This window comes from Paralichthys olivaceus, chromosome 13 (genome assembly GCF_024713975.1).
Source record: "Paralichthys olivaceus isolate ysfri-2021 chromosome 13, ASM2471397v2, whole genome shotgun sequence".
Lineage (NCBI taxonomy): Eukaryota > Metazoa > Chordata > Actinopteri > Pleuronectiformes > Paralichthyidae > Paralichthys > Paralichthys olivaceus.
Genome location: NC_091105.1, coordinates 6,829,132 through 6,841,209, shown reverse-complemented (window position 1 = coordinate 6,841,209; position 12,078 = coordinate 6,829,132). Strand labels below are relative to the sequence as shown.

The following is a 12,078-nucleotide window of genomic DNA, read 5'->3' as shown; positions in this document are numbered from 1 at the left end:
GCGCGAGTCAGGGCCAGGGGGTGGGAGGGTAGTGGGGGTGATGAGGTTGGATGTCAAGAATGTGGCTCATGGTCTGCTCTTTTGTGTATTTTGTGCAAGATGAATAGGCCCATGGTAGGCTGGGGTGCTAGTCGGCCGCAGCTCCCCATTGATTTGTGTGTCAGAAAAGCCTGAAGGCCTCGGCCGGCCCCTCTTGAAATGAGACAGACGGATAATGAATGCTGCTGGGTGAACAACTTAAACGCCCACTACATATACTGTAGACATAACTATTTCAATGTGTTATTTCCTCCTTGGCTCATTCTTGTCCCGATATTGCGTACAGCCTCATTATGTCTCTTCTCTAATGTCCATCTCTATCTCCGTGTCCAAGCCTCCCAGAGTCCCACATCAGGACGGTTATTGTTTGCTAAGCTGGTGTAGGGGACTGTTCTTTTTTTTGTGTGTGCCTGGTACATCCCATATTCCCTTCCCCATTCGTCCCCAGTGCCCTCCATGTCCTGAGGCTATCGCTATGGAAATATGCTTCAGTCACATTGCTAATTATTTAAGAGTCGTCACCTCATTAACAGTGCGGGGAGATAATGAATGATTAATAGGTCATTCTTCCCATCGTCACTGGGTTCTCTTGCTCCCTCCTCCCATAAAAGCGACTTGTTTGACAGGTTGTGCGAGTTCCTGTTGTCCATTTAGCCGTGTGCATCCCCCCACTCCTCTGGCTCGGAGCATGCATGTTCCTAGAGGTAACTGGAAACATGGTGAGTGGCTGTGAGGCAGGAAGTGCAGTGAAGGGGACATGATTAGTGTTTGTGTCGACAATGATCCCTCAGGCTAGTAAATGCTGAAGAATGGTGTTGCTTGGAAATGCAGGCACTGGGCTTGTGGTGCTGACTGTAAATGATTGACGTTGCTTGGTAATGAGCCAAGCCTTGATACATGAAACCAAGGAGGGTTCCAGTCATGTTTGTATAGTTTGCATCAAGTCATCACTGGAGACAGTGAACCCCTGCAGGCACAATGCTCTTATCATGTCTTTGCTATCATGATAAAGTTGTTTCAGTGGTTATCTGCTGCCTCAGACATCCCTGCACGGTCTCAGGTTTCTTGGCTAACTGGTATTTAGCATTCTTTTGGACACCATGACAACGGGTTTGCTTCCACCACTCAATTTGAGCGTTATCAATGTCATATGACGTGTGATCCGACCATGTCTGATGTCATGTGTTTGTACCTGTTCTGAGGGGCCACAAAAAATTGCTGTTGCTCGTTGTTCCCTGCCAAAGTAATGGAGATGAAGAAGAAATTAACACATACACCAGGCTGCCATGTTCCAATCACTGCCAAACAGAGCCAGAGCCAATAATAACTTGTGTCTACTGCAGAGTCATTTGACCTGGGAGTGAATTCCAATTGTTTTCACTCCCATTGCAGACAAAAGCCAGATCTTATTGAGTATTGGTGTTTGTGACCTGTGGAAAAGTGGCTTTATGGGTTCCGTATGCAATTATTACTATATTAACTCTAGTTAAACTGAAGACTTTCAACTGTATTTCCCAATTTAAATAAATGTAATTAAATGTAACAAATTACCTAATTTGGAAGTTGATAAAATAATAACATTTATCATGACAGTACTCAATTAGACTCTCTGCTCAACCATACAGGCCCCGTGTTAACAATTCTATTATTACACTGTCAGGTGCTGAATATATGCAATTTGACATGTGTGTTTTTGGAAGCTCACTGTAGGCGTCAGTATAAGGAGCATGTTTGTGATTAACCTGTTCTCTGTCTCACCTCTCTGTACGACAACTAGATTTTCACGTCGCCTGTCGAATGTGGCATTTCAGAAATAACCAACATTTTTCTCCAACCCAGTACAAATTATACTTTCTTTTATTGTAAAAGGTAAATGGTCTGTATTGATATAGAGCTTTTCTAGTCTTGATGCCTACTCACAACACTTTACAGTACAGGTTTCAAAACAAACAAAAAAATAGCAGATTTGATTTTTTTGTCATAATTTGCGTACATTGGCTTTATTCTTACACTATAGCGATACTGACTTTAATTAGATTGTACGGCCAAACGTGACTGACCTAGTTTTCTCCTTACAGACAAACCATTCCTATTAACTACACTCATCTTTATTTGAATCTTGTTAAAAGTTGAATATAGTTAAATCCGACAGAAACTTTTCAAGCGGCACAAACGTATTGTATGTAAAAACAAACCAGTTAAGCGTATCGCTTGATAGACAGAAGTCATGGCTGCTGTTATGGAGGAAAAGTGCTCATCACTCACAAAAGTTGTTGGAAAGCTCCTTTCATGTGGTATGTCGTGACCACCCCCGCCCCATCAAATCACTACTTTCTCTCAGGCCTCACCCCCACAACTTTGTGGCCTCAAGTCTGTGATGAGTGGCAGTTTCTTCCAACATCCCTCACCCCCTCTCTCCCCCATGGTATGTTTGAGTCAGACCCTCCCCCCACACCCTTCCTTCCCTCCCTCCCCGTTAGCCTTGACTCAGGCTTGTTGCCCTCTCTCTCAGCTGCTCGGCCGAATGGTGACTGTTGATTGGTGGTTGAGATGGAGAAGGAAGCCTTGGGAGTATTTATAGAGAGTCTCTCATTTACCAGAACAATAACAACCCTCCCCCACACCAAAAGAGAGAGAGAGTCAGGCAAACTGACTTCTGGTTTCACATCTTAGGGGGGGAATGTGGCTTTTCCATTCATGTTGATGCCGTGTGGCAATAATAAAAGAAAACAGGCTTAAATCTGTTCATTCATGTGTTGAATTAACATCTCCAGAGCAAATTTATGGGATTTGCTTAAAGTTGCCGATTTATATTCAAGTCTTGCTATAAGCATTTTATGTCGAGCCAGTTGACTCCAGTGAACGCAACAAGTAAAAAGTATTGAATTCATAGATCACCAGAATTAGAAGCAGCAGAAATAAGTCTATTGCCTGCTTGAGCCCAAATAATTTCCCGATATTAAACCACATGCAGCTTTGTTTTATCAGAGAAGTAACATATTGGGTTCCAGGAAGGGTTATTAATGCCATGCAATAATCTGATACAATCGAAACCAATTCCAAGGATGTGGCCGCATTTTCTCACAGTTCTCAATCATATGGCTCCACCCTCTACAAAGCCACTCGTCTGCAGCAGCCATGAGGTTCGATGCAGGGCTGACACTGCCAGTCATCGCTGGCCGAGACAGTGCTGGCAGGATTAGTCAGGTGGGTAGGATTGAGTCAGCTGGTCTGAAATCAGTGGCTATTAGTTGTTGGTGACACAGATTGAAGATGACTTGCAAGCAATCAGGCCTGTATCTTATGGTTGATTATTACTGTAGCTCATAGTATGAAGAGCTTCCCATAACTTTGTCCATCTGATTTCACATTTGTCACTAATCTCAGACAGCACAGGGTAAATACTATGATGCTTGAACAGAGTTTACTATAAAGCATTAAAGGGATTGCTTGTATTATAATTAAAGTATATAAATTATATTATGAGGACAACTTCAATAAAGTTTCTGGTTAAAATACAATAAAGGATGCCATGCAGTGCTTATATTTCACAGGTATGTGTGTCTTAGCCTTTACTCAGCCTCCATTTGTGTCTAATAAGCACAACAATACACAATAAACACTAATTAAACTAGAATTGCCCTCATTAGAGTGCATACTTTGACCTAGACCCAACTTTCTCCTTATGAAACCACATTCTCATTGATTTGCTCTCGGTTTTTATTTGGATCTGTACCGAATTTCCATGAATTATTATGTGAGAAATCAAGGAAAATGTCATATCTGGCAATGTTAGAGACAGTGAAAGAAAATGGATCCACCCCCTGACACAGATCTGAACCAAAATAAGTGGGTTCTTGCCTGACCCCTTCTGCATCCTTCCCCTAAGTTCCATGGTAATCCATCCAGTAGTTTCGGTGTTAGCTTGCTTACAGAAATAAAAATATACAAACCAGCAACCAACATAATTTGCTAGAGTGTTACTTAACCCTAATCAAAGATTCAGGACAGAGGTAATGACTGTTGCAGGGATATGACCCAGATGCAGAAGCAACGCCTCATCTTGTGTACAACACGGACAATGCTCATCCACAGCTGATGTCTTGTCTGTCATTACGTGTGTTTGGTATGTACAAGAGGGAAAAACCAAACAGAGTTGGCTTGTTTGGTGGCCAAAGGGAATATCTGGTTCCACTTCCTTGTTCTTTGGATGTTGGTGTTACATTTCTTTGAACCTCTCCTCTACTAACTAGCAGACCCCGGGGTGTGGTTTGTTGTCACGTGTCATCTTGCAGGTGCTTCCCCCCTCTGTATCAACAGTTTTCCTCTAAACTGCATCTTCAAACCTTCCCAGACACTGTTGAAGGGCAATGAACATCAGCCTCTACAGAGTTTGTCTGCTTTCTTGAAGTCTGACATGAACGACCTGGGTAAAAGCTGAAAATAAATGAAAGTATTGAAGACGTATGTACCCGGTAAGTTGGTCAACTCCTGCTTTTTACCCACCACAGTTGAACAAGCTCACAGTGATTTGCTGAAGATGCATGAAAACAAATATGTGACACGAAGCAGGTATGTGCATGCCGAGTGTAAACAGGAAGCAGATTGTCTACAGTTGGTTATAGATAATACTATGAAGAGGTTTCTTTCAGTGGACCTGAGATGGAACTGTTACCCACAGTGCTAGCAAGTCGAGTTGTGACTGATTGGGACCGATCAGGAATAAGGGAGACTAAACTATCATTTCAAAATGTTTCTGCCATTTCACACCACAACGCAGCCCTGGAGATGTCAAACTTTAACAGTGCCACCAGCGTTCTCTGTTCTCTCTGCTCAAAAGCAAATGTAGAGAGAGAGAAACATTTCAAAACTCTAAAGTAGTTTGTTTGTAGCTGAAGCCTGTTAAAGGAAGGAATCTTAGGCCTTTATCATGCATTGTTGTTTTCTATGAAAGGCGTGGATACAGAATGGGGGTAATTGAAGTTCCACCTTTCCAGCAGAAGTTGTCACAGTTGATGTGTATGTTAAGGAGAGAGCCAGTCTGGTGGGACAGGATGCCAATGTTGTTGTGTTACACGTCACGCCTCTGATTCCAAAATTACCATCATGCTATTTAAAATCACTGTGGCAGCAACATGACAACTTTGCTTGGTGTCGTGTAAACAAGTAAAACCAGCATCATGACTAAACGGCAACGTAGCAGGATCTCTGTTTCTTGCACTTTCTCCTTGAAATTCAAGCACACATGCACACCAAGTATAGAAATCAATAGACGGCTTACATCAGTTTTGTGGATGCTCATCCTTTAAACCATAGATTACAGTGTGGATAAATCTATGAAACGTACACAATATTTAGAAAAATATCCTTTAGGTGGCATGACTGCAGTGTATCCACCATCTAATCACAACAACACAATGGATATATAATTACAGATCACATAACTTTCACCACAGGCTGTTACGAATTCCATTCGAATATCTCAGTTTTAAAGAGACACATTCATGTGAGCGGTGAGCTCCAGAAGATTTGGGCCCATTACTTGTTCTGTAATGCAAAATGACACAATTAGAAGCTTTGGCCCTGGGTTATAAAATAAAGATGTTTCTGATGGACCTTTTAACTCTATAGTTTTTCATATGGTCACAGACTGCAGTAATCTTATCCAACACAAATGCTCCACTATGTGAGTTGAGTTCATCACAGCAAAACAAAAACTTATGTTGATTCTGTGTTTTGTTAAGACTGACTGGCTGGGTGAGTTTCTCAGAGAGCACCCAACACCTGGGAGTGGCTTATTAACACTGGCTTAAAGTGGCAGGACAATGTCAAACAATGACAAGCGCCTGCCAGTGGTTGCCCATTTATAGACAAATTCTCCCGACAATAGATTGGCTCGCTCTCCCAAAGAGGTTCCATTCATTTGCAATTGCAGGCAAGAGGTCATTGTCCTGAAGTGGGCAATCAAGAGACGTGTGCGTCTGCAGAGTGGAGGTACAAACACACACTTACATGCACAGCAGTAGTTACACTGCTGCTGCTGCAGCCAGTGTGGCCTAGAATAGCACACAGGCTACATTCCTCTGCCCTCCCTCTGCTGCCTAGCTGAGGCGAACACAGCAGACTGGTGGGTCACATGGACCAACAGTGATCTCAGTCATCCTGGAGATGAAGTGTACGGGCACACTCCAGTGTAACACACACAAACAAGCTGGTGCAGTCAAACTGGGAACATGAATTTCTAGTCTAATGTTATGAATGTTTGGCTCTTACTATCAGACACAAATGTATGCTGACTCACACATACATGTATACTAGAGATAGAAACAAACACTATCAAACATCTATCTATCTATCTATCTATCTATCTATCTATCTATCTATCTATCTATCTATCTATGTCTGAATGGAAAATCTTGTATTGCATGAAGTGAAGACAGCGACAGTTACTCATGAAGACAAACAAGATGTCCAAATATTCTTTCAAAAAGAGACGGAGGGGAGGAGGATATTTAAATTGGCTACTGTGTCACAGCCCTCCAACAGCCCCCTTCTCTCTCTCCCTCTCGCTCTCTTTCTCTATTTTCTACGCCCATGCACAATTATATTAAGTAGGGCCAATAGGAACAAAGGAGAGGCAGGACCGAGGCTCCACCTCTCCCCGGCTGCTTTCCTCTGAGCTTTTTACATGTACATAATCCCTGAGTTGACCCAGAAAATAGGCAGTCGTTTCAAGATCTGATGCGGCAGTCTTTGTGCACACCGTCCCCGCCTGAGCATGAAGCGTAACCCAGTGGAATAACCCAGTGTAATCCGGAGAGGAGCTTCGCCCTGCAGAGGAACACTGCCTTTTTACGCACAGGAGCTGACGCCAAGTCGCGCAACTTTGTGGAAACGTAGAGGAAAAGGGTGAGTGTTTGGATTCTGTGTATTTGTAACGGAGACATTTGGCTTTTCTTTTTTCTGGTCCGCGGTGGTCTCAGGGGCTGCTGCTGCTCCATTGTTTGCATTTCCCCCCTGGTTCAAACTCGACAAACGGATCTTGTTAGTCCGCAGCTTTTCGGGGGAAACCATTAAAGCAGTCGGGGTTAGTGCGCGATCGCAGGAGAGCTGGAGCCCTTTGTTGAATTTTCTGCCTTGTTAGAAATGTGGTGATTCAGCTGTTGTGTGGAGATGTTGCATGATGTCAGTGTTCTTTGTTGCAACCTTACGTGCGTTAAATATAACCGATTTCCTCACTGCCTCAACTGGCGTGCAACACAGAAGATTGGGATTTAAAGCATTACGACATGCACGCGGTTTTTTTGTCTCCTGTTTTGTCGATCCCGTTCGTGCACGAATGATCCCAGCTGTTAACACGCACCCAAACAATGTATGTGGACCTGTGATGTCAAAACCTGGGGCGTCCATAACCCACAGTCACAAAGAGAGGAGGTTGTTTTAGGAAAAGGGGGTTCAGTGCACGAAACAATGCTGCAGATATTTGATTTTCCGGGAGCGTTTTAAATGGTTTAACTTGAGGTGGGAGTGTGACGTTACAGGGAAAATGTGCCTTTGTTACAGGTGAAGCTTGTGGTCACCACAGAAAAGGTCACTTGTCTGGAAAAGGAACTGGTTTGAAGCACAGACACACGTGACAACATTAACCTCATTGTTGTGGATCTGTAACCAGTTTGATACTGAATCACATGGACGTGTAAATATGTGTAGTCATGTCAGCCGTAACCAATGTTTTTTTACTGATCTCATAACTGTGTCTCCTCCGCTCTCAGACAGGAGGCATGGCAGACCATCTGATGATGCCCATGAATCACAGCTCAGCGGGCGCCAGTCTCCACGGTTACAGGATGGGCATGAACGGCGGCCTGCAGGCGGGTCACCAGCAGCATGCCAACCAGCAGGGCATGCGGGCGCTGCCCAACGGCCAGATGATGCACTACGGTGGCGCCCAGGCCAACATGGAGACCGCCATGAGGCAGCGCCAGGGCATGGTGGGCGGACCCATGAACGGACAGCTGAACGGGGCCCAGATGGGTCACCACCAGATGACCTCTGGTAACATGATGTACAACGGCCAGCCCCAACAGCAGCAGCATCATCCCCAGCAGCAGCAGCATCATATGCACCCACAGCAGCACCAGCAACAAGCCCAGCATCCGCAGCAGCAGCATCCACATCCGCAGCAGCAGCATCCGCAGCAGCAGCAGCATCCGCAGCAGCAGCATCCACAGCAGCAGCATCCACAGCAGCAGCACCCCCAGCAGCAGCAGCAACAGTTCATGAATGGAGGGTTAACGTCCCAACAGCTCATGGCCAGCATGCAGCTGCAGAAACTCAACACCCAGTACCACGGACACCCATTGGGGCCTATGGGTGGTAACCACATGGGGCCCACCACACAGTATCGTGTGAACCCTGCTCAGCTGGCTAACATGCAGCACATGGCTGGGCCGGCCCTGGCACTGAACGGCATGGATGCGGATATGATTGACGAGGAGGTCCTGACCTCGCTGGTCATGGAGCTGGGCCTGGACCGGGTCCAGGAGCTGCCAGAACTCTTCCTGGGCCAGAATGAGTTTGACTTCATTTCAGACTTTGTCAGCAAACAGCAGCCCAGCACCGTTAGTTGCTGAGAGGACCTGATTTGCAAAGAGGCACAAACGGACACAGGAGAGTGAGAATCGTCCAGGATGGATAACGGGTGCTCGTCTCTTCAATTTTAATTTTGGAGGCTCCTCCCTTTACAGCTAAAGTGAGTTGAGGCGCAGGATGCACAGAAGAGAACTTTGGATATCCGTGGTGAATGCACAGTCTCACACGTGCTTGTGGCCAGGAGGTGGCTGGCGTCAAGGCCTGTTGTTCCACTTCTCCCATTTCCTGGACATGAATGTACTAAATGCTGAAATTCTCTTAAAAAGCCACTTTGAACAATGCTTTGACACTGTGTAGCTTCCAAGACTCCACGACAGTTTACCAGTAAAAAGGCGTATTTATTTATTCCTGACTGAGAAAACTGATATAAAGAACAACCACGGTCTCCATTATGGGAACCCAGTGGCTTTAATGATTTTTATTTTTATTTCCTGAGAGTGAATGGGGGAGGAAATTAATTTAATTTCCCATTCTGTTTGGCCTAATATTAAAAATGAAATGGTAATCTAAAAGAAGCCTCTCTCAGTAAAGACAGACAACACAAGTACATGTTATGTCATTTGAATGGGAGTCTCATTCAGATTTTAAAATGGTTCACTTTCGGTAAAGTGCTGCCTTTTTAGATGTGATGTTCTTGAAAATCTACTGCTTGTACTGTATGAAGCTGTAAAACTCCAACATGTCCACACTGTTGTGTTCTATTGGAGCTGTAGAACCGCCTTAATCACGCAGATTCTTATTTATTGGTTGTTTATATTGTCCCCTTTTTTTGTGGTCAAGATGGGGGGATGGTCTTTGTGAAAGGGGTTTTGAGGATCAATAAAGATGGCCTGGTTAGAAGTGTGGCCTGCTTTTCCATTCATTGCACAGCTCTTCCCCCTGGGCAGTGGAGGGCCAGCTAAGTGCTTAGGTCAACCTGTGGGTGAAGGGAAACCTCCGTTTCTTTCAGGTCTGGGATGGAAATGTTAAAGCAGATGTAATATTAATGCTTTTCGAAGGAGGGATATCTGCTGGGCTCTAAATCTCCCAGGTTTTCATTAGCCCATCTCCTGTCTTTAAATGGAGGAATCTCTGTCTGTGTTTGATTTTCTCCAAAACCGCTCTAACGAACAAGCTTGGTCATTGGATGCAGAGTTTCATTCATCCAAGTGTTTGGACCAAAAAATGACATAGATTCCTCCTTCCTCAGCTATTAAGCTACACATGGTGTTTCTCTGGTAACCAACCATTTGGTGATATCATGAAAAGGTCATGCTCAGCTTGACGGGTGCTGTTTACTCAATTTTCCATCTCTATCGCTAAAAAGGCACAGTGTCGCTTACAGGAGCGTGTTTGACACGTGGTGATAAGAACATAAAAACAGCAGGCGTATTAAGTCAGTGTACATCTGATATGACATCCGGGGTGATATTCAAATGGGACTTATTTCGGGTGCGGACGCCGTGCACTGACATTAAAGGTGGTAAACATTCCTGTAAAGGTTGTTGGTTTCACAGAAGCAGTGTTTAATTTGAAAGACACTCGTTTCTCTGCGGCGCCCTGAACATTGTTTCTACGCTGTGTGTAAAGGGGGGGGGGGGGGGTGACCAAACAATGCGTACCTTGATGGGGGTTAAGTGACTTAAAGCTTGTAAGCCCTGGCTCAAAGACAGAAGCCTCTTTTACGACCAGCTCAAGGCGGCAAAGTTCTGCCATTATTCCGTCCCGCCGTTCTCTGTGATACAAAAGTAGGAACAGGGACAGTGGAGGGGTATAGTTGTTCCACCTTAATGCCGACAGCGGAGGTAGTCAGAGACTAATCAATGTCTGTGTAAGTGGGACAGACGCTGTTGTTTTGCTCATCACGCCAGCATGCTATGTAAAATCACACTGGGGAGGCAATATGGTGGCTTGTTTGTGTCAGTGTAAACAAACAGGAAGCTTCAAGTGTTGTCTTTCTTACTGGGATGTAGTGGAATCTGTAGAAAAGAGGATTCGTGCAGCTTTTTTCCCAGGTCACCCAACAGATGGCCAGATAAAACAAGGCTTTTGCCATTAAACAATAACAAAATCATGGAACAAATGACCAATCCACAACAACCCCCCCTCACACCACAGCAGTTGCAGGAGCAAAACAATTTTCCCCATCTAATTGCATTCATTATGAATTGAGGGTAAAGAGATTCTCTGCGGTGGGTGAGTTTGTAGGGTTTGTTTTTTGCCTGCGGGCCATGAAAACGCCTGATTAAGGTCATGTTGGGAATGTCACCGCCACATTTAGCTTTTCACATTGTCAACAAAGGCATCTTCAGCAGCATCATGAGTAACAAGGGGGAGAAAAGAGAGCGTGTCATTCCAAACCAGAAATGGCGTTTGCACAATTCCTGAATCAGCTCTGCTCTTATAGCGGCTGAAACTATTTTTCAATTGTCCAATTGTGTTAAAGGCCAATTTAAAAAAGGTAACAGGGAGGATCTGATCTGAAATAAGATGACCTAAATATGTGCTTGATTCAAATAGTAAAAAGGGTGTGTGCGTGTACATGTCCTTCTAAGGGTGCGAGGACATTTTGCTGTGTCCTCCAAAAGGCGTTTTGAGGGTTAAGACTTGGTTTATTGGGTGAGAATTGGGTTCAGGCTGTAGAATAAGGGTTGGGGTTAGGGTTTGGCAAATGGTTGTGATGGTTACATTTGGGGTTTAGCGATGCGTTATGTTGCAGAGCGTCCTCACAATTATATAAAGAATGCCTGTGTGTATTTTCTTGGCTTGACACTATCTAGAGAATGGCTCATAAGTAGGCCAACAGCCTTGGCACGGCGCTCGGTAACGGTTGCGGGTCCCTTGCCCGGTGCCAATCTGGTGAGATGGTCTTCTGGTGCGTGGCACATGGGGCACACTGGCACACGGTCAGAACTCTGTCTCCTCGTATATCTCATAATTGCATGCTACACCACAAGCTCCTTGTTTAGCCCCAATTAAATGCAGAGGTTTCGTTGCCTGATGGTGACTCCATAGGGCGAATGGATAAACACGCCAAACAGCCCCTGTTTGCTCTCCCAATCCCTTGTTATGACTGTCGCTCTGAGGCCGGTCTAGACGCAGGCTAAGCAGGGTGGGACACTCCGAGACATTTACAGTTACTTCTGTTTTTTTTTCTCTCGTTTCTCAGCCCACCCACAGGAACTGCTAGAACACAAGGCTGCGTCTTCCTGTGGCAGCTTTTCTCGATATAACTCACGGACCGAAAGCCACATTCTGAGAGGCAACGTGAAAGAGACCAAAGATAAGAAATGTAAGGATTTCTCCAGGTTACATTTAGAAATTAGGTGGAGGGTTTTTTTTTTTGTTCTACTCTTCGGGGATTTCTCAGCTGGGTTTTCCCATAATGCTTTTATGACTCCATCGAAA

At 44.7% G+C, this 12,078-nt stretch overlaps 1 protein-coding gene across 1 annotated transcript; it reads left to right on the top strand.

The window, feature by feature from the left end:
- Window positions 1–6,655: 6,655 nt before the first annotated feature.
- cited4b (Cbp/p300-interacting transactivator, with Glu/Asp-rich carboxy-terminal domain, 4b) lies at window positions 6,656–9,531 on the top strand. Its single transcript, XM_020093447.2, has 2 exons — window positions 6,656–6,948; window positions 7,812–9,531. The coding sequence occupies exon 2, from the start codon at window positions 7,821–7,823 to the stop codon at window positions 8,670–8,672; it is 852 nt and encodes a 283-aa protein (XP_019949006.1). The 5' UTR covers window positions 6,656–6,948; window positions 7,812–7,820; the 3' UTR covers window positions 8,673–9,531.
- Window positions 9,532–12,078: the final 2,547 nt, after the last annotated feature.